The sequence below is a fragment of the Homarus americanus genome, unplaced genomic scaffold (assembly GCF_018991925.1).
Source record: "Homarus americanus isolate GMGI-L3 unplaced genomic scaffold, GMGI_Hamer_2.0 scaffold25827, whole genome shotgun sequence".
In the NCBI taxonomy this organism is placed as follows: Eukaryota; Metazoa; Arthropoda; class Malacostraca; order Decapoda; family Nephropidae; genus Homarus; species Homarus americanus.
In genome coordinates, this window is record NW_024738300.1 from 11095483 (window position 1) to 11117503 (window position 22021).

The 22021-nt window shown below is 43.8% G+C and overlaps 1 protein-coding gene across 1 annotated transcript in view; it reads right to left on the bottom strand.

The window, feature by feature from the left end:
- Nucleotides 1–1996: 1996 nt before the first annotated feature.
- LOC121873981 (paired box protein Pax-6-like) overlaps nucleotides 1997–22021 on the bottom strand; it is an 87113-nt gene continuing 67088 nt past the window's right edge. The window contains exons 6-10 of the mRNA XM_042377862.1: nucleotides 21625–21707; nucleotides 18576–18775; nucleotides 8278–8528; nucleotides 5289–5438; nucleotides 1997–3298 (exon numbers count right to left, since the gene is read on the bottom strand). Of these exons, the coding sequence (XP_042233796.1) occupies nucleotides 3207–3298; nucleotides 5289–5438; nucleotides 8278–8528; nucleotides 18576–18775; nucleotides 21625–21707 (776 nt within the window). The 3' untranslated portion in view covers nucleotides 1997–3206. The remainder of the gene's footprint in view (nucleotides 3299–5288; nucleotides 5439–8277; nucleotides 8529–18575; nucleotides 18776–21624; nucleotides 21708–22021) is intronic.

Here is a 22021-nt window from a genome sequence, read left to right on the forward strand (position 1 = left end):
ATTTTAGAAACACAATTTAGCTCATCCCACTGTCCTCGCTACCAACATCACTTTTGTTACTTTCAATTCTAAAAATGTAAAACAGTAAAACCCTGTTAAAGCGATGTCTTTTAGAGGCCGGTAGCTTTAGCTAGATGGCAATTGTAAATAATGCGAAACTGATGGCGAAAATACGTAGGTGACTGACTGTAAGTGTTGAGTGTTATGACCAAGTTAACGTTATATATAAAGGTGACAGCGAGTGAAGGTTTTATTGTAGATTGACGTGAGTTGTAGCGTCATAACATTGACGCCATAACATTGATGCCACAACATTGATGTCATAACATTTAATTAGCCGTCCACATTATTAACGAGACTATATTTTCAATAAGATGAATATAGTCATTCATGACAAATGAATATATAAAACGTACCGATTCCATACATAAATTTCTATTGATGGTCAGAGTAATTTATGATAATTTTGATGTTCAAATGAATAAAATATGAGGACTTTGTTTGGTATTTGAAGCAACATACGACATTTCTCCCTCAAATATCAGCTAACATTTTTTTCCCGGGGTAAAAAAATATATAGAGTCGCCAGCATCGAGAAAAAATCAAGAAAATCCATCTTATGATAAGGTTAATATGTTATAATAATTTAGAGATTATAAGTGTGTGTGTGTGTAAAGTATGTTAACAGCTGCCCCAAATTATTTTAAGTTAGATATTTTGGGTCGCGTCTATAAGTGAAGACAGATGCTGTGGAGAGCAAGAGGGAGGAAAGTGGCGTCTCTTTGGTATAAACAATCGGCTGAGGCCACTTACTCTATCAATTATTTTTTTTCCTTTCACTATGCAAGTGTATAATATGTGTGTAACAGATATATTACCATTAACTGTATGAAGAATTCTCTCGGCTACTTTCTATGATGATGACTGCGTGATTGATTTGAATTATATACATACAATTACAGTGTGATAATCATGTGGTTTACAAAAATAATCACAAAGACATTACAGTCAGTGGGATATTACAGAAAGCTACTGTACTGGCATATCTGAAGTGTAACATTCACTATAATACAATTTACAACACAATAAACAGAACAGTATAAAAATTAAATAAGACTGGCATTTTTATAGCTTTCTAGTATCTCAGTTTAGTAATTACGTCGCTTTTATCAGCACATACCGCGGAAGGGTCGACATTTTTTTCTTCATATCACAACCTAAAATTTTATCATTTAAAAAAAAATATATTCACAATTTCGCAGAGCATTACAAAGGATCCTATTTAAGTCGGTCTTTCGTCTGTGCAAAATAAAATTGAGTAAGCCATTCACATAACACCAATCAATTAAGGGCGGAGGAAAAGACGTGATCATGGGGTGTTTTCAGCGTAAACAGTCGGCCGGGCCCGCGCTGCCATTCTGCAAGTGACAGCCATTGAGCGCGCCACCGCAGCCCCTCCCGCTACACTGAGCACACTGAACATGGCAATACGCTGTAAAATTCCCACCATGCGCTCAGAATGAAGTCTTTTGTCGCTAATTTTATGGGAAATTAGTTCGTGAAATGCGGCGCTATTCAGGTGAAACCAAGTCTGATATCTGATCAGATTGAATTTGTCATAAGTGCAGTGATATCAATCGTGGGCAGCTCTTGACGGGGGGTCTGGTAGGACCGCGTTAATAGCTTGTATTATAAGGCTCACTGCCACCGTAATGCTGCCACTCGTTATAATACTCGGCAAAAATCTAGTGATTAGAAGTTTCTTAACTCATTAAGTGCCTTGAGGAGAAAGAGAGTTGTTCCTGGAAAACAAATTTATGGATTTGGAATCTGGGAAAGAAATGTCGAGGTGAAACTATTTAAACCGCGGGGGAGAGAGGAGAATGTTGTGAGGGAGGGAGGGAGGAGAATGTTGTTGTGGTGAGGGAGGGAGGAGAATGTTGTTGTGAGGGAGGGAGGGAGGGAAGGTTGTTGTGGTGAGGGAGGGAGGAGAATGTTGTTGTTGTGAGGGAGGGAGGGAGGGAAGGTTGTGTTGTGTATACGCATGAGTATGATAACTAAACTACACAGTCTACTACACTATACACAGTTTACACACCTTTATACAGTAATAAATAGGTGTCAAGAGGCCATCCGCTGCCGCCCATCACTGTGAAAAGCAGAGACAGTTGACAACACCCGTCTCGCAGTGCTCGGCTACAGCATCCCGTTTTCTGTGACTAAATTCTGTTTTCTCTGACTCGGGGATGCTGTTGGCCGCAGTCAGAAGCAACAGCAACTTATGTAACTAAAGATTAATCCTAAGCTATGGGTATCTTCGTAATCTTTTACCTTTCAAATACCAATGTACATGACAGCATGCATTATAGTTAATATTATTTTGGTTACAACTGGTATCGTCATTTTGTACCTAACTGGGGGTTTCTTTGTGTCATTCATCCGTCAAAAAAACTTATCACCTTGCGCTTTAAAAACTTGGGAAAAAAAAGAACATTGGCAGGAGTATCAGCGCAGATTGCACAAGTTGGTCAGAAAACCCAGCACAGTTGTGTCCTCTTCTACCGGGAACAAAGAGCTTTACAAAAGGTCTCCTCACTACAACATAAGTTTTGTATCAATAACACGTCCGAAAACTTCCACGATGCCACCATAATGTCAGCCCAGAGCCGGGACAGCCGTACAAAATCAGAATCATATGTGCACAATGTTGACATTATCTCGTGGAAAGTCGCCGTGATAGTACGCCCGTTCTTCGTTATGTCTGAAGAGGAACTATCACTAAGGTCACGCCTCATGGGTGAAGGCTCACCCCCATGGGTAAGCCACAACTTTTGAATAGGCCACAACCTCCATGGGTAAGCCACACCTCTTGAGTAAGTTTTACAGCCTGTGGGTAAAGCCGTACGCTATGGGTAAGCCACACTCTATTAATAAGCCACACCACTTGGAGTAGGCCACACCCCATTGGGTAAATCACACCCCCTTGAGTAAGCCACACCTCCCCCGTTGATAAACCACACCCTGAGGGCAGGTGAACCACACAAGAAGACAAAAAAAAACAGCCACTCGAACCTCAGTCGTATTAGATGACGGTGGTGACGGCGGTGGTGACGGTGGTGGTGGTGACGGTGGTGGTGGTGGTGGTGAGGCCCTTAGACTTGTGAGTACTGCGAGGCCGAGAGATCCGGCTCACGCATCAGAGACCATCACTGGAGCCTCGGCCAATAGTTGGCGGCGCTCAGATCAGGGGTCTGGCTGGGGATCTGGACTGGCACTGACACACCCGCTGATATTAAGCCTGTGGGAAGAAGAGAAGAAGACATGGGTTAGTTAGTGTCTTAGCTGACGTAATAAGCCTGTAAACAATCATTACCCAGCAAACAATAAAAAACACTGAACAATTACAAGTTTGCAAACAATAATAACAAGCATGTAAGCAATGATAAGCTTGTGGACAGTTATAAGAATGTGTAAACACTGATAAAGGGAATGTTTACAATACTTAGAATCAATATAAAGGTTGAAATGTTAGTTTAGTGTAAAAACCCGGTAATAGTGAACTGTAGGCTGGCGCTATACGTGTTGTGTTGTGTTGTGTTCAGTCTGACACACACTAACCTACAGTCACCAGTTAATGTTCTCTGACTGTTAACAACCTATGAGAAACTGATCTATATAGTCTTGTATTCTAAAAAGGTCGTAAGTTAAATTTCCATCTTAATTTGATATGTAAGAACGTATTTAACACTTGAATACTAACCCCCTCCTCCCCCCCCCAAAAAAAAAATGACATCGAAAGTGTACTGAGACTATATCTTAAGTTAATCAGTTAGGTACATTCTTACATCTTTACTTAGGAGGAAAATTTATCGTAGTAACCTTTGAATTTTTTTTTATTCCTGGTTCATACACGCTTTCCTTCTCTCCCTCCCCTTCCCTTCTTTCATCCCTCCTTCCCTCCCCCTCCCCCCTCCCTCCCCTGGGCCACCACACCTTTGTCTCCCCTCCTCCCCCCCTTTTAGCCCCCACCATATCACCACCACCATCTTCACACTTCCCACCCCAACCTGCATTTGTTCCTCACCCCTCCACCCCTCTTACCATTATCTCTCTCACTCTTACCATTATCTCTCTCACTCTTACCACTATCTCTCTCACCACTATTTCACATCATCTCACCACTATCACCACCACCACCACTATCTACCACTCTACCACCACTATCGCCACTCTACCAACCACTATCACCACTCTACCACCACTATCACCACTCTACCACCACTATCACCACTCTACCACCCTACCACCACCACCACTATCTACCACCACTATCACCACTTCACCACCACTGCTCTACCACCACTCTACCACCACTATCACCACTCTATCACCACTCTACCACCACTATCACCACTCCTCTACCACCACTATCACCACTCCACCACCAACACTATCACCACTCAACCACCACTATCACCACTCTACCACCACTATCACCGTCTCCAGCTCATTATTAAGTGTAACCAACTATCATCAACACCGTAGCCTAACACCCTGTCTCCTACACTTACACTCAACATCCTATCACGTTCTCTGCTACACCCAACTACACACACATCACTCCCAAATTACACCCTATTAGTCACCTCTATACACCTTACAAGAATCAAATATACACCCTATCATGTTGTTGACTACACCCAGCTACACCTATCACTGTTTACACCCTATCATAACTCGATACATTGTTGATATGTCACTTAACACATTCAAACTTGTGGTGTAACTCTTCAAGTCCTCGAGTTTGTATACAAAGGAACTATTCTATTGTTATATTGAATACTACTAGAACCATATAATAATAATAATAATAATAATAATAATAATAATAATAATAGCAGCAGTATTGATTATGTCTAGCTATGAACCAATCAGAAAAGTCGTATCAAATTTTAGAGTTTCTGATACGTTAGTAAACCAAACACAGAAGACCACCCATCTACGTTCAAAACTTTCTATGAAATAATCGATTTTTTTTACACGATTTCATAACAAAAATCAACGTGAAATTAGAACAACTTCCAAATAAACTCTCAACAAACACCATTCATACAGAGCCTTCACACGACACCACAACACTAAGTCATTCAGATCCTTTACAAGAGACCGGGGTATAAATGTGCAGTGTCTTGGAAAGTTGTAAACGAAACCGATTTAGCAACACGGAGAAGGGATCGAGGCGCCACTTGGAACTTAGCACGGGGAATCAGCGCGAGGAATCGACCCACCGCTAATTGTGCAAGTCGACGGGTGTTTGCCGAGCCCAGTCGCCCGGAAACCAGCTGGAGGTGAGTGAGGGTGTGTGTCCGTCAGCTCGGCCCGTGGGAAGCTGCCTCCCCCGCCTGTGGCACGCTCCATGTACGGACGAAATCCCATCACTAAAATAAAAATGGACAAAATCTCACCAGCCCATGTTTTTAAACCCAAATACACCCCGTTTTTTTTTTTTTAGCCTAGGTTCGATGGGATTTGGTTATACACTCGATACGACATTCAGTATTGGTTGTTCCTCCCGTGATGCACTCCCTGACTGTTGGTAAATACTCTAAGTGTTGCTTCTGACGCCATCTACATGTTAAAAGTCAGTTTATTAATATCATCTACGTCAGCAGCGGATCTACACATACATCTTGTTGACATTTACGGGATATCTAGAATTTATTTAAAACTTATACTGGCATTCCCTCAGTCACAGATGTTTCGAGGTTAGCATTCTGTTTCTCATGTTAACGATTTTATCATTCTCTTATTAACTTTACCCTGATGTCTCTTGTTAGTTTTAGAACCTTTTTAAATACAATACTAAAACTAATAAATTCCCAAATATGAAGACAAATTTACCCTCGTATCTGATATAAATAGTTATCAGAATTAATAAAGAAAGATTCCCATAGATTAGAAAATATATAAGCGTAAAGGATGGACACGTAGCATTATAATCCTTTCTGAGTCATAGAATCGAATCCCACATAAGAGTCTCGAGATGTATTGAGGAGAAATTAGGTTAGATTTGAATGTATGTGAGTTCAGTGTGACTCTCTCTCTGATACATTTTCACTCGGTATTAACAGTATATCTCTACGGTATTGACAGTCTCTCTCTCTCTACGGTATTGGCAGTCTCTCTCTCTCTACGGTATTGACAGTCTCTCTCTCTTTCTACGGTATTGACAGTATCTACGGTAATGAAAGTTTCTCATCTGTTCACAATATCTCCCACACGTCACCACAAATCAGCTGTTCCACCAAGTAACAATTAAGGCGCCGTCTGTATCTCGGGAACCATTTAAATGATGAAGGCAGCCAAGACAGAGAGAGAGAAAGAGAGAGACAGAGAGAGAGAGAGAGAGAGAGGTGAGAGCAAGAGTGGCCTAATACTGTGTCAATATGCACATTGCCGCGCTAATGTTGGGATATTACGGTTCAGTTTATATTTCTGTCTGTTAGTCATTTGGTTTGTCTTGACGGAATGGATCACCTGAGGATTACACACCCCGCCAGTTTATTTCACCTGGAGATTAACCACACTAATGCTAATCTAATTTTGACCTAATCTAACCTAACCTAACCTACACAAGAACCTCAGGTGGCGTAAAGGTGCTTAATCACCAGTTAAAATAAGCTGGGGTGTCTAATCTTGTGTGTCAGGGCCGGGAGGGGGGTGGGGGAAATATAATAATAATAATAATAATAATAATAATAATAATAATAATAATAATAATAATAATAATAATAATAATAATAATAAAAATAATAATAATGTAATAATAATAATATAACAATAATAATAATAATAATAATAATAATAATAATAATAATAATAATAATAATAGCCATAAATAAATACGAAAAAAAATCAAGAGTGGGAAACAATATATGTATGTTGTGTTGTCAAAGTAAGAGAAAAAAATGAGACCCTGCAATTGTGTGTAAATGAGGCAGAAAGTCAGATCAGCAACCTGGGACTTGATCACATATGGCAGCAGGGTCTACCATTAGACAATACGTTATGCTTCCAATATCTTCCCAGGCGGTAGTACCTCCCTGTTCGGTAGTATTTAACGCACTGTATTTTGTAAACAGTTTCCCGGATACAAAACTAGAGATAAAGTTTTACATCGACTTAAGTTTTTTACAATGTGGACCATTAGCCTAACCTAACCTAACCATTGTAAAAAAATATGACACATTTACATAGTGTATTTTGTAAACACCTTCCCGTATATAAGAAAATTAGTTATTGTGTTTTACGTATTTACAGTGGCCAAGTTTTTACAATACTCTTCAATGGGAATATCATTGTAAAAAAGTAAAAACGTTTGTATATGATATATTTGTAAACAACTTCCTGAGTACATATATACATACACAATACCTCACTAGTCAGGCATTGTAAATGGAAGTCCGCGTGTATATAAACTTGACATACATACATACATACATACATACATACATACATACATACAGTATATATATATATAAAATGCTAAAGATTATATTTTTTCAACTAACCTCAAAACTCAAAACTTTTACAAACATCCTGAACTCCCCTCCCCTCCCCCTACCTCCCCTCCTCCTCCTCCTCCCTCTGAGTCAGGGTCGTTTCACAGATAATTTGGTGGTAAATAAAAAATAAAATCTGTAAAACTACCGCTGTTTTGGGTTAAGTTAGAATTGAAATGTCGGTGAGTGGTAGTATTTATATTTCATATATTCTCCTTGTAGTAATTTTCTATGCGGTCTCGTTCAAACTCGCTCAGCCTCTACACACACACACACACACACACACACTGGACCGACACACACACACACACTGGACCGACACACACACACACACACACACACACTGGACCGCACACACACACACACACACACACTCTGGACCGACACACACACACTGACGCTCTTTCTCGGCCATGAGGGACATTTTTTTAACTACGTCTCTTGGGTTTTTTGGGGTGATTATATTTGTCACTTTTTTCGTGTGTGTGTGTGTGTGTGTGTGTGTGTGTGTGTGTGTGTTACAAGAACATATGGGTTGACACTTTATATGTTAGTTAATATGCCAGGAAAAATTGTAGACGAGTGAGAAATGGTACCGGTATTTGGAGTGTACCTGTACCTGTAGTGTACCTGTATAACATTCCTAGTCAACAACACAACACGGGGACACCATCAGACAACACACAGAACAGTACTCATTAAGCACGACACTCACCTGTTCCCGTGCCGCCTGCGGAAGAGGTGGCTACGGCAGCGTAGGAGGCGGCCGCCGCGTGGCTGGCGGCGTTGAAGGAGGAGACTGCGACCTGCGACGCCGTGTTACCGCAGGAGGCCAGCTGGGAGGAGGAGCGCTGGTAGGAGGAGGAGAGGGAGGAGAGAGGGTCGTGGAACATGTAGGGATAGGCGGAGGCGGCGTCCCTCTGCTGTAGGCACGACCCACCCATGGAGCTTAGCGACCCGGACATGCTGTAGGTAGGACAAACACACACATGGACGTTAGTGGATTGACACACATACGTACGTTAATTTAATATAGTTGTTACTTAAGAAAGGCAACATAGTCACCAGCAAAAGGATAATTGAGAAATATTATGTAAACCGTAATTTATTAATGTATAATAATAATAATAATAATAATAATAATAATAATAATAACTTACCTGTCAATAGAAGATAAAAGTGGTTAAATATTTCTACTACTACTACTACTTCTACGACAACAACAACAACAACTACTACTACTACTACATTAAAATAAATGCGCGGAAAAGTATAGACGAATGAAACCAAAGACGATGAGTAGAAGCTAAAACAGAGACAGATGCTGAGAATATTAACAAGGAGAGTCCCGTAGTCATAAAAACAAAAGCGCAACGCATTATTCTCTCAGCCAATAAGAGGACCGAGAGTGACGCGTCAACCAATCACTTGAGGTAATCCAGGTCACGTGACTCGAGATGAGGTTGTTACACCCGAACGAGCAATTACCCGTCGTATTATCGGCACTCACTGGTGCTCCTGAGAACTGAGGCTTTAACCGGATCACTGCCAGGAGAAAGAGAGAGAGAGAACTGAGGCTTTAACCGGATCACTGCCCAGGGAGAGAGAGAGAGAGAACTGAGGCTTTAACCGGATCACTGCCAGGAGAAAGAGAGAGAACTGAGGCTTTAACCGGATCGCTACCTCGAGAGAGAGAGAGAACTGAGGCCTTAACCGGATCACTGCCCAGAGAGAGAGAGAGAGAGAGAGAGAGAGAGAGAATTCTTACCCCCCTAACCATCTCAACCTCATACTAACAAACCCAGAATTCGCCTTTAAACTACATTATAGAAAATATAAAATAAAATAGTAACAACAAATAGCAATAAATAACAGCTAGCAAAAAAGAGTTAACTACCCGACTTAGGTAATTAAACACGGGCGTGATAAACTGGGCGTGTGTGACCAATGGGTTTATTTCCTGATGGTTATAGAGGAGGCCTATTAGCTCTGGGGTCTATTGGGACTTGGGGTCTATTGGGACTTGGGGTCTATTGGGACTGATGCCTACTCGGTCTGGGGTCTATTGGGACTTGGGGTCTGTTGGGACTTGGGGTCTATCTGGGGTCTGTTAGACGATGCCTACTCGGTCTGGGGTCTACTGTATTGTCTGGGGTCGTTGGTTCTGGGGAGGGGAGGTAAGGAAGGAGTGGAGGGAAGGGGGAGGAAGAAGGGAGAGGGGGAAGAAGAAAGACGGGGGAGATGGAGGTAGAGAGGTGGGGGGAGGGAGGGAGAGATGGGGGGGGGTAGGGAGGGAGGAGAGATGGGGGGGGTGGGTCGTGGATGTTCATATCGTCATAATCCCGGCCACGTGACCTCTGACAGGCAGGGGTCGTTGAGTGTGAGTAGTACCTCCCTCCCCTCCTTCCCTCCCTCCCTCCTACCCTCCCTCCTCCTTCCCTCCCTCCCTCCTTCCTTCTTCCCTCCCTCTCTTCCATACTAATTATCAACATTCTTTATTCTTCACGTTATTGCTGTGTTGTATGTTTATTTGTGTGATTATCCCAAGGCTGATGTAGTATTCAGTGTGGATCGGGGGGGGTGGGGGGGCGGGGGCGTGGGCGGGGGGTGGGGAGGCGGGGGCGTGGGCGGGGGTGGGGGAGGCGGGGGCGTGCGTACTGGACAAAACCCGAAATGGACAAAATTAAACTAATAACAATATCCTAGGAAATAAAATCACACAAAATTATTCCCGTAAAACCCAAAAACCCACAAGACTAAAATAATTCTAATATGTAAGATGTAATAAAATGTCTAAACTCACCTTCATTCTCGAGTTGTTCTGACGCGGGTTAATTCTCCATTGCAGATAAAAATATGTCAATTTCTTATCTTTCTCGCGTCTAATTTTTCTTTATATTCAGTCTAGTGTTCGTTGTTTATACCTGGTTAATTTTACCAATGAGTTATAAAGACATATATTCCCACGGGCATAATATTAACTCGGTTTAAAAGTATATATGGAAGAGTATTTATCAGAATTCTAGACTTGCTTCATGTATAAACTGTGTATATAATTTCCAGTACATAACTCAGCCTATAACTTATGTGAATTAACTCTATAATAACTGGATGTATCTGTTATCATGTTATTATAGAGATCAGTGTTTTACTGGTATAATTGTGCAAAATTAACATCAAAGAAATATATATCGTAATTGGAACTATGGGAAATTTTTAAATTATATCCTAAAAAGACGATACCACAATTAGCGTCATTTATAAATTCGTTATTTTCGACATAAATACAGCTTAGTGAACGCTATTAAGAAATTTAGAAGCTGATAAAATTAAATATATTATAAAATCATAAGTCAAACTGAGAAATAAAAGTCATTATGAATAATTTATTGAATATTTTTTTCTTTGTTGATCTTTTAGGTTTTATTTTGGTGTGGCGTAATAATGGCGCTTGGACTGTAAACTGGACGACGCTTTGTTCCGGGACATAATTACCGATTATAGATACATTACGAGTGTTATGTGGACTATAACCGATTCACAAGGTGTACTATATCATGAACAGTGACTTAGATGTGTAAGAGTGACGGAAATGTGAAGTTAATGGTGAATATTTAGTTAAACGATGGAGGCGGGAGTGAAGGAGGCAGGACAGAGGTAAGCAATTAACCAACCTTGTTTACTAGTTAGCGGCCAGGTAAGGTGATGATAAAGACTGGTGCCGATATTGTGTGGTGCTAATATTGTGTGGTGCTCATTGTGTGGTGCTCATTGTGTGACTTATTTCGTATGGGTAAATATTGTGCACTACAGCGGGTATTAATGACGTCACTTTATTAAGCGTCAGTCACGTGTTTTGGCATGACGTCATTGTTTACACGCTACAGCTTTACCAATCACTCATGACGTCATTGTTTACACGCTACAGCTTCACCAATCATTCATGACGTCATTGTTTACACGCTACAGGTTTAATCCTCATGACGTCATTGTTTACACGCTACAGCTTTACCAATCACTCATGACGTCATTGTTTACACGCTACAGCTTCACCAATCACTCGTGTTGTCTTCCATACTGCCAAACGCACCATAGAAGTTTGTTAACATAATCTTTTGTGTTTTATGTTGGGGTACAGGGAATTTAAATCAGTTTTTGTGTATATATTTTTATTTTATTTTTTAATTTAGGGTCATTTAATAGAAGACGTAATAACCGAAAACAATCATACGGAAAATTTCGAGAAGCTGGAATCATTCTGCTCAGTGCTCGCCTTTCCTGACTTGACTGATAATGTATTTCTTGCTTGAGGAACTTTTTTTAAATTACGGCTTAACGCAGCCAGTGACCTAACCTTATTTAAATTACTCAAGATCACACACACGCACGCACACACACACACACACACACACACACACACACACACACACACACACACACACACACACCCACACACGCGACCTCCCATAGCCCACCCATAACAAATGCTAATATTGATGTAGTTTGAGCACTTATACAAATGTCAGGTATTAGTGAGCGTGAGGGGGAGGAAGTGAGGGGCGAGAGGTGAAGAGCGGTGAGGGGGAGGAAGTGAGGGGCGAGAGGTGAAGAGCGGTGAAAGGTGAAAGGGGGAGGTGGGAGGTGAGGGGAAGAGAGTGAGAGGTTAAGCGTGAGGGAAGAAGAGGGGAGAGAGGGGTGTGAGGAGAGAAGAGGGTGAGGGGAGGTGAGTGGGAGGTTAATCGTGAGGGAAGAAGGGAGAGTGAGGGGAGAGTGAGGGGAGGGTGAGGGAGGAGAGACTGAAGTGAGCAATAAACCAGAGGAAAGTGTCGTTCGTCTGGAGAAGTCAATGGCAGGGAAGGAGCTGACGATGTGATTACAATATAGAGAGAAGACGAGGGAATGGTGGGGGGGCGGGGGTGGGAATGATTGGTTGGTAGCAGGAATGACAGGGTAATAGAATGACAATAGTTTAATTAGGTGGGATCAGGTGGGTGGTGGGTGGATGGGTGGGTTAGGTGGTGGGGTGGATGGGTGGGTTGGGTGGTGGGGTGGATGGATGGGTGGAGTTAGGTGGTGGGTGGATGGGTGGGTTGGGTGGTGGTGGATGGGTGGAGCAGGTGTTGGGTGGAATTGGGGAAACAGGTGGTGAGATTGGATGGGTGGGTTAGGTGGTGGGGTGGATGGGTGGGTTGGTGATGGGTGGATGGGTTGGGCCAGGTGGTGGTGGATGGGTGGGGCGGGTGATGGGTGGATGGGTTGAATGGCCCGGGTGGTGGTGGATGGAGTGGGGCAGGTGGTGTGGTGGATGGGTGGGGCAGGTGTGGTGGTGGATGGGTGGGGTCAGGTGGTGGATGGGTTAGACGGGTGGTGGTGGTGGGTGGAGCCAATTGGTGGTGGATGGGTGGGGCGGGTGGTGGTGGATGGGTGGGCCAGGTGGTGGTGGATGGAGTGGGGAGACGGAGTGTTGGATGGGTGAAACAGGTGTGGTGGGGTGGATGGGTGAGGCCAGATGGTGGTGGATGGGTGGGGGCCAGGTGGTGGATGGGTTAGGCCAGGTGGTGAGTGAATGGGTGGGGGCCAGGTGGTGGTGGATCGTTGGGCCAGGTGGTGGTGGATGGGTGGGGCAGGTGGTGGTGGATGGATGGGCCAGGTGGGGGATGGGTGGGGCAGGTGGTGGTGGATGGGTGGGGAGCCCAGGTGTTGGGTGGGTGGGAAACAGGTGGTGGGGTGGATGGGTGAGGCCAGGTGGTGGTGGATGGGTGGGGGCCAGGTGGTGGATGGGTTGGGCCAGGTGGTGGTGGATGGGTGGGGCAGGTGGTGTGGTGGATGGGTGGGCCAGGTGGTGGTGGATGGGTGGAAACAGGTGGTGGGGTGGATGGAGTGGGGCCAGGTGGTGGGGTGGATGGGTGGGGCTGGTGGTGGATGGGTTGGGCCTGGTGGTGGTGGATGGGTGGGGCCAGGTGGTGGTGGGTGGGTGGGGCAGGTGTTGGGTATTTTAGGCCAAGATAGGGATGGTAGTGTGCTGGTCAGACCATAGTAGATGGAGTTGGTACGGTGGCTCGGCCTATGTGGACGAGGGGACACAATAGGTGGAGGAGGGAGGAGGTCGGCCCGGGCCAGGTGGAGGAGGGAGGAGATCGGCCCGGGCCAGGTGGAGGAGACAGAAGAGCGACCCGGGCCACCCACTTATCGTGTCTGGGCCCTCACCTCCTCCTCACAGTCGTTGTCTCAGTAAACGCCATTCATCCCGGGATCGATACTGACGACGGCGATTATTAGCGCCTAATAGTGGAGGGGTTAGGTGAACACTTAATTGGCCCTCCTACACCTCCTCTCTCTCTCTCTCTCTCTCTCTCTCTCTCTCTCTCTCTCTCTCTCTCTCTCACACACACACATAATTGTTGGCTTCTTTTCTCTTCCACTACTTGACTTCTCTTTGTTTCTGTTTTGTGTACGTCTGTGAACGAGTGTAGGTGTGTATCCGAGTGTATGTAAGTGTTAGTCCCTGTGTACGTGTGACCTGATCTGAACCCTGTTATCTTTCTCTTGTTTCATACTTGTTTCTGCTGTTCTCTTATTCTTTCTCCGTAAATTGCGTTATTGTGTGTGTGTGTGTGTGTGTGTGTGTGTGTGTGTGTGTGTGTGTGTGTGTGTGTGTGTGTGTGTGTGTTTAAAGTGCTGACGGTACAGTACATTATGACACAGGTATGAGTCGACTTACCATTGGAAAAAAAAGAATATATCTGGCGTAGGATGGTCATTGGTGAGAAATATATTATTGATAAAGGAGAGAAGAGTGAGGAGGGGGTGTCGGAGAGGAAGAGGGAGGATGAGGACCACTCGGGGATGTTGACCCTACAGTTCAAGAGGCTGGCTGGGAGCAGTCCACCCATTACTCTTGATTGCTCTCACCTCACCTTATCTCCTCGCTCCACCGACTCCCAGCCCCCCTACCCTTCTCCACCGATTCCTTCCTCCTCCCCTTCTTCTCTCCCTCCACCGACCGAGGTCTCCCCCTCACTCCACTAAATGCCTCCTGTCGCTTTTCCATCGTCTCTTCCCTCCTCCCCTCACCTTCCCTCAACACCCCTTCCCTCCCTCAAACCTTCCCCTCCCCACCCCTTCCCTCTCTCAAACCTTCCCCCTCCCACCCCTTCCCTCCCTCACCCTTCCCTCCCACCTCTTCCCCACCCACCCTCTTCCCTCCCACCCTTCCTCCCTCACCCTTCCCTCCCTCACCCTTCCCTCCCTCACCCTTCCCTCCCCGCCCCACCCTCACTCTTCCCTTCCCTCCACTTCCTTGTTAGTTGCTGCGTCTTCTTATGCCCTGTTAAACACACTCGTTTATCACCTATCATTATTACACAGTTACACCGGCAGCTTTACGTTAAGCGCGTCGACTACCGAACAATGTAGATCACCCTACTAAATCATATCCAATTATAATTATTGATATTTGAAGGTAAATTTGTCATACTACTACTACTACTACTACTACTACTACTACTACTACTACTACTACTACTACTACTACTACTACTACTACTACTACATTTAGCCAGTGCCTGTGTGTGTGTGTGTGTGTGTGTGTGTGTGTGTGTGTGTGTGTGTGTGTGTGTGTGTGTGTTTGACTACAACTGTCTATAAAATTTGCATCTATACAAATGTTTGTGTACAAGTTTCTATAACAGGTGTACACGTATATTGTATAACAGTTTGTGACTTAGTGTGGGAGTTTGTACACGTGTGTCTGTGTACTAGTGTTGGTGTAAGTGTTTGAATCATGTGTATGTCTGTAAGTATATGTGTAACTTGTGTGCTTATGTATGTGTCTCAGAGAACGAAAATTAAAGTCCTGTAGACGTACATGTGCGTGTATGTGATTGTGTGTATCTCGATATATGTATGTGTCTGTCTGTTGACGTGTATATGCCACAGCCGGGAGTGTATATCTACGTGTGTGTGTGTGTGTGTGTGTGTATATATCTGTGTGTGTGTGTGTATCTGTGTGTGTATCTGTCTGTGTATCTATGTGTGTATTTTTGTGTGTGTGTTTGTGCATCTGTGTGTCTGTGTAATCTGTATGTGTATCAGTGTATGTGTGTTTGTGTGAGTGCCGTGAGGTGCCTGGTGGTGACATATGTTTGAGTGGCTGCCAACGACTCTCCTAACATCAAGTCTAATTATCTCTCTCGTCAAACTTCCTTTCCAAAGCTATTGAAAGTTTATGTCGACAGCGTTACCAACTTACCCCCAGTCTCTCTCTCTCTCATTATTCAACATTTTAATATATGTTGAGTGTGCAATGAATAAAATAACAAAAAAACAACGGGATGGGGATGGTGATTGATGGTGATTGATGGTGGTAGTTGATGGTGTTGGCTGGTGGAGGGATGGGTACTACTGTTGGTAACGGTGTTTTTAGATCAGCCTCGAGGACTGTTGAAGAGTTAAGACACAACTGTTGTTACCGTTTGTACTGCGGAAATTGTAGGGGGAGGAGGGGAGAGGAGGGGGAGACAAGTTACAGGTGGGGGAAGGGGTGGAAGTTTGAGGAGGTGGAGGAAGATGTTGCAAGGAGGGGTTAGGGAGGGTCTAATGTCCGGGGGAGGGGTGGTGGGGGGCTGTGGTGAGGGTGGGGGGCTGTGTGTGGTGGTGGGGGCTGAGATGGTGGTGGGGGTTGATGCCAAGTGGGGATGTAGGGGGTATACCAGGATGGGGAATGGAGGTGAAAAGAGAGGGGTTAATGGTAAATATCCCTCCTTCCCCTTCCTGTCCCCCTACTCCCCAACACCCCCCTCTCACCCCTCCAGCTGCATTTAATCAGTGGTTGTGTCGTAAATGCTGTATTAGAGTCTGTGTGTGTGTCGTGGAAATTAGTTTGTGCGTCTGTAGGTTTAGAGTGGCTGAATGGATACTTCGCTCGTCTGCAGTTCTAAGGGATGCTAGTTCGTGCCCCGGGGTACTTCCAGTTTACTCATGTGTAAAAAGACCTTTGCAGTTGAGGAAGTGAAGGCGATCGAGTGCAGTGTCGGCAATACTGTCTCCTTGTTGGTTGAAGGATCAGTATTAAGTGTGTCGTATCTATACTGACTTTGGGGTCTTGTTTCAGTGTATATTTGTGGAGGGACTCGGAGGCTAAATGATAGGTGAAGGAAGCTAAATGATAGGTGAAGGAAGCTAAATGATAGGTGAAAGAAGCTAAATGATAGGTGAAGGAAGCTAAATGATAGGTGAAGGAAGCTAAATGATAGGTGAAGGAAGCTAAAGGATAGGTGAAGGAAAATGATAGGTGAAGGAAGCTAAATGATAGGTGAAGGAAGCTAAATGATAGGTGAAAGAAGCTAAATGATAGGTGAAGGAAGCTAAATGATAGGTGAAGGAAGCTAAATGATAGGTGAAGGAAGCTAAAGGATAGGTGAAGGAAGCTAAATGATAGGTGAAGGAAGCTAAAGGATAGGTGAAGGAAACTAAATGATAGGTGAAGGAGGCTAAATGATAGGTGAAGGTTGTAAAGGATTATTGTGGACCTTGACTACAATAAAATCTCCTTATATAAATAGGACACACACACACACACACACACACACACACACACACACACACACACACACACACACACACACACTACCTATGCCCCCTCTTGTTGCAGTAATGGCACATCATAGTAACATCACCCTTCCTCACAGTCGCTCCATAATATCACATCATCGTAAATCTCAGCACCTCACGTCACTCCGCAGCAGCCCACAGCTTGTAGTACAGTTTTATCCCACAACACAACACAACACAACGCAACACTGTAGGATTCCACAATTGCAATAGGTTATAATCCTAATGGTTTCACGTTATGTTGGGGGCCTATTAACACAGAGGCCTATTAGCACAGAGGCATATTAGCACAGAGGCCTATTCGATCGGTGAGTGGTGGTTTATAGGCGTGGGGTGGGCGCGGCGCGGGGCCCTGTGATCTATCCACTAGAGACTAACTACAAGTGTGGGAACGGCCGGCACCCATGGCTACACATCCACCTCACAACCTCTTGACTCCTTTGATATAGTTAATTAACAAGATAAATTGTAGGCACGAGTTTCTGCGCCATTCACACAGCCTAGTTTAATTAGTAATTTTATGTAAAGGGAAATACTTCAAATGAATATGCTTGTATGAGGCTGTTTGGGTAGGCCGTGTTGATGGTAGAGTCAATCAGGTCTATTTTGTTATACCACGTTTAGAGCGATGAAGATATTTAGGGAATTGTATATCTTAAGGTGATGAGACAATATGAATTACAGGAATTATTTTATCATATTTCAGGTAAAACTGATATAACGCTTGATTTATTACTATGAGTTAGGGTAATCGAGAGGAATAATGAAAAGTATTAGGGGATTCTTATTATGGTACTGTTAAAAGTGCATTACGCAATCACCAACTTACTAATAAGAATCATGTGTAAAACAATTAAGCCGCTTCAAAGTGTAATTCTTTGTTTGAACGTTTAAAAGGTGAATGGAATTAAATTGGAACACCTGAACACCACACTAGGTAAGCGATTGTATTGGCGACAATTTTTTTTTTTACTATAATACATTACATCGAAAGGTTGAATATTTGGATAAGTTATATGAAGTTTTACCTTAACATATTTGTGAAAATGTCGTGTTTTGTCGCTCTAGTGGGAAAGGTTTGTTTTTTTGGAAGCCGTAGAGGTCTTAGGTGCATAGCTAAGACGGTGTTTACAAGAGGTTAAGACAACGATGCGTGTGAGGTTAAGTAATGCTCCCTGAAAGGAATGCTTGCTGGACTTTGACACTTAGCTTGTTACTGAGTTGATCTTACGTGTAGAAGCCATGAAAGAGCCAGAGGACCGTGCACCATGCAATTCACTTTACCTGTAAGAATATGCCATGAGAGAGCCATTATGCCCTCCTCCATGTGAGTAACCTTACCTGTAGGAGTCTGCCATAGTGTTGTGAGAGTCTGCTTGGGTGCCATATGGATGATCTTACCTGTAGGAGTCTGCCATAGTGCCGATGGGTTGCGGGATGGACGGGTACATGGAGTTGAAACCAGACTGAAGGGGTAGTCTGGAGGCTGCGGCTGCGGCGGCGGTGTTAGCCATGCCCACGCCCACCTGGTCGACACTGCGGCGCTGGGTCCTCAACTTCTCCTCCCGCCGCCACTTGGCTCGCCGGTTGCTGAACCAAACCTGTACCGACAGTTGGGTAAAGAAATCCCCGTTGATGCAGCGTCAGGCCGGCCCCAACACGCAACCACACGCAAACTCACGCACGTGCACGCTAGCCACACGTCAACTCACGCGTCATGCCCACTACCACACGTCGTCCACGCTAGCCACTCTTAAACTAGTATATTCAGAGTCAGACGCACATACAGAGACTCTACCACACGCATACTCACCAAGTACTCAGAGACGCGCAGACTCGTGCAAACACATTCACACGATATTATGCGTACATGTATTGGGACGCAAGCACACGCACACATGTATACACTTCTATTACGTCTGTATATGGCCGGTTGGGTAGCGCACGTATGAACTGGGACATGCACGTCAGCACACTCATTTTAACGTGCACATATCCGGGTATATGCGTCACATACTTGCATACAAACAGACGCAACTCACTGACGTTCGCATCGTATATAGTTTAACTTTACACTAGCCAGGGGTGACAGCATGCATTTGTTTAACCATTGAAATAAACGGCTACGTATAGTTACCACTGTACCCGCCACTTCTGACCTGACTGGTAAATGTGTTTCTCTAGAGGGGGGATTCTTGTCCACCAATGACTGCTCATCCTTCACTTTATCAACTAAACCCCTTTGGTCTTAACCCAGATTTTTAACGCAGTAAATTTGTCGTTTACTCGATTAAATATTTTTTGGTTCCCGGTCAAAATAAAATAACCCCAAACAACGCCATCAGCCAGTTATTGACGTTTGGTGACCGAATGGCAAGTTTATCGGTGTACAGGTAGTTGATGCCTGCAAGCGAATTTTTTTATTTTTTTCAAGTGTGAGTTTTTAATCTTTTTCATATTATTTTATTCATATTGTAATGTATTTTTTTTTGTAGTTTTGTTTTGTTTCTTATTTGTAATTAATCTTTTGTTTTGTTAGGTCACTCAGGATGGTAAATAATTCGCGTTGTAATTGATTGAAAGATAGTTTACCAGTCTTAGGTCTACGGTAGGGCGTTGATTTTAGTGCTGACGTCTTCTGTCTTACACGCACGCACACACACACACACACACACACACACACACACACACACACACACACACCTCAAGACACATAATCTAACCAAGACACAGGAAAGGTAGAGACACTGAAACCTCACAATCATGTAGGGGAGAGAATCCATTACCGAAGGAAAATTATACCAATAAATTAAACCAGTGACGTTAGGGCGGCCTTAAATGACCTGATAAAACGGCGTGGAAAAACCTAATCCACTGTTTTGTTTTTTGTGTTTTTTAGGAAAAGATTATTATTACTGGGAATATTTAGTTAAGTTTTGACGTTAGTAATGAGTAGTTAGGGTTTGATCTTATCTCCCTTAACAACTTCCTTTTCTTGTATGTGTTTTTGTTACGGTAATTGGAGTTTTATGTTGTTGTTGTTGTTGTTGTTGTTGTTGTTCCGTGTCTCTCCCCTGATTGTTAAGGTGTCATTATTTCCGCCTCGTAACATTAAATATACATTCATCATTACACATTACAGTACACGTTATTATCCCGATAAATGAGTCGTGTTATTATATTATTCTATATTAATTAATTCTTCTTAAACCTCTACTCTTCCTCCTATTAGTGACTAAATTAACTTGTGTATTCTCTCACCTTTTTACCATTTCCTCCTTGGGTATATCACTTTATGTATCCTAAATCTGTTACAATCCTAAAATACTGTATTCCTGTATCTGTAAGTCATGAATCCTGTATTTGTCCCTCGTCGACTTGGTTGCTACGATCAATCATCCTCCTGACGCGGCTCTCACCATAGTCCACCTTCAGACACTACGTCACTAGCTCATACCACACCTGAAGGTTCTCTGTTGAGTTGTGTTTGCGTTCTTAGACTCTCCTTCAGATCAAACACCAAATTTAACCCACCTTGCCTTGTTATTGTCTCTGATCTAACACCAAATCTAACCCACCTTGCCTTGTCATTGTCTCTGATCTAACACCAAATCTAACCCGCGTATCACAACTACTAATACCTGCGTTAGCTAAACTCCTCATTAGTAACACCTTATTCCTTCTCCTCTTGTCTCCCTCTTCGGGTTTATTATCTACGTTCTGTTTACATTAGTCTTCTCATTCTTCCTCAGCACCAAGAATGACTATACACTGCCCAGTCTAATCCTCCACCCACTAAAGCGTCCTTCTCTTCTCACTGACTGACTCTAGCTGATACTGACTGACTTTAGCTGACACTGACTGATTCTGGCTGACATTGACCCCCCCCCTAATTCTCACTGACTAAAGGTTGACTCGATTGATTCAAACGGTTACACTGACTCAAGGGTAACACTGACTCAAGGGTAACACTGACTCAAGGATGAACACTGACTCAAGATGAACACTGACTCAAGATGAACACTGACTCAAGGGTTACACTGACTCAACATGAACACTGACTCAAGGGTTACACTGACTCAAGGGTAACACTGACTCAAGAGTAACACTGACTCAAGGGTGACACTGACTCAAGATGAACACTGACTCAAGATGAACACTGACTCAAGGGTGACACTGACTCAAGGGTGACACTGACTCAAGGGTTACACTGACTCAAGGGTTACACTGATTCATGGGTTACACTGACTCAAGATGAACACTGACTCAAGAGTAACACTGACTCAAGGGTGACACTGACTCAAGGGTTACACTGACTCAAGGGTTACACTGATTCAAGGGTTACACTGACTCAAGATGAACACTGACTCAAGATGAACACTGACTCAAGATGAACACTGACTCAAGAGTAACACTGACTCAAGGGTGACACTCTGCGCCTCCCCCCTACCTGTATCCGGGCCTCAGGTAGTCCAATCTTTTCCGCCAGTCGTTCCCGGGCGAACACATCTGGGTAGTGAGTCCGCTCGAACTCTACTCCGTCACCACCACCAGGGAAGGTAGAGTAAGACAGTGTGAACACAGGCACAGTTAGACCAGACGTGTAGGTGTGTGGGTGATGTGGGTGATGTGGGTTATGTGTGCGTGTGTGTTTGGAATAGAAGTGAGCTGCTGGTGTGTACGTGTTGGGTTTATGTGCGTGTTTTGGGTGAGGTGTGTGTGTGTGTGTGTGTGTGTGTGTGTGTGTGTGTGTGTGTGTGTGTGTGTGTGTGTGTGTGTGTGTGTGTGTGTGTGCGTAATACAATATAGCAATAATATAACACCTCATTGTTATAGTTAATTAATAG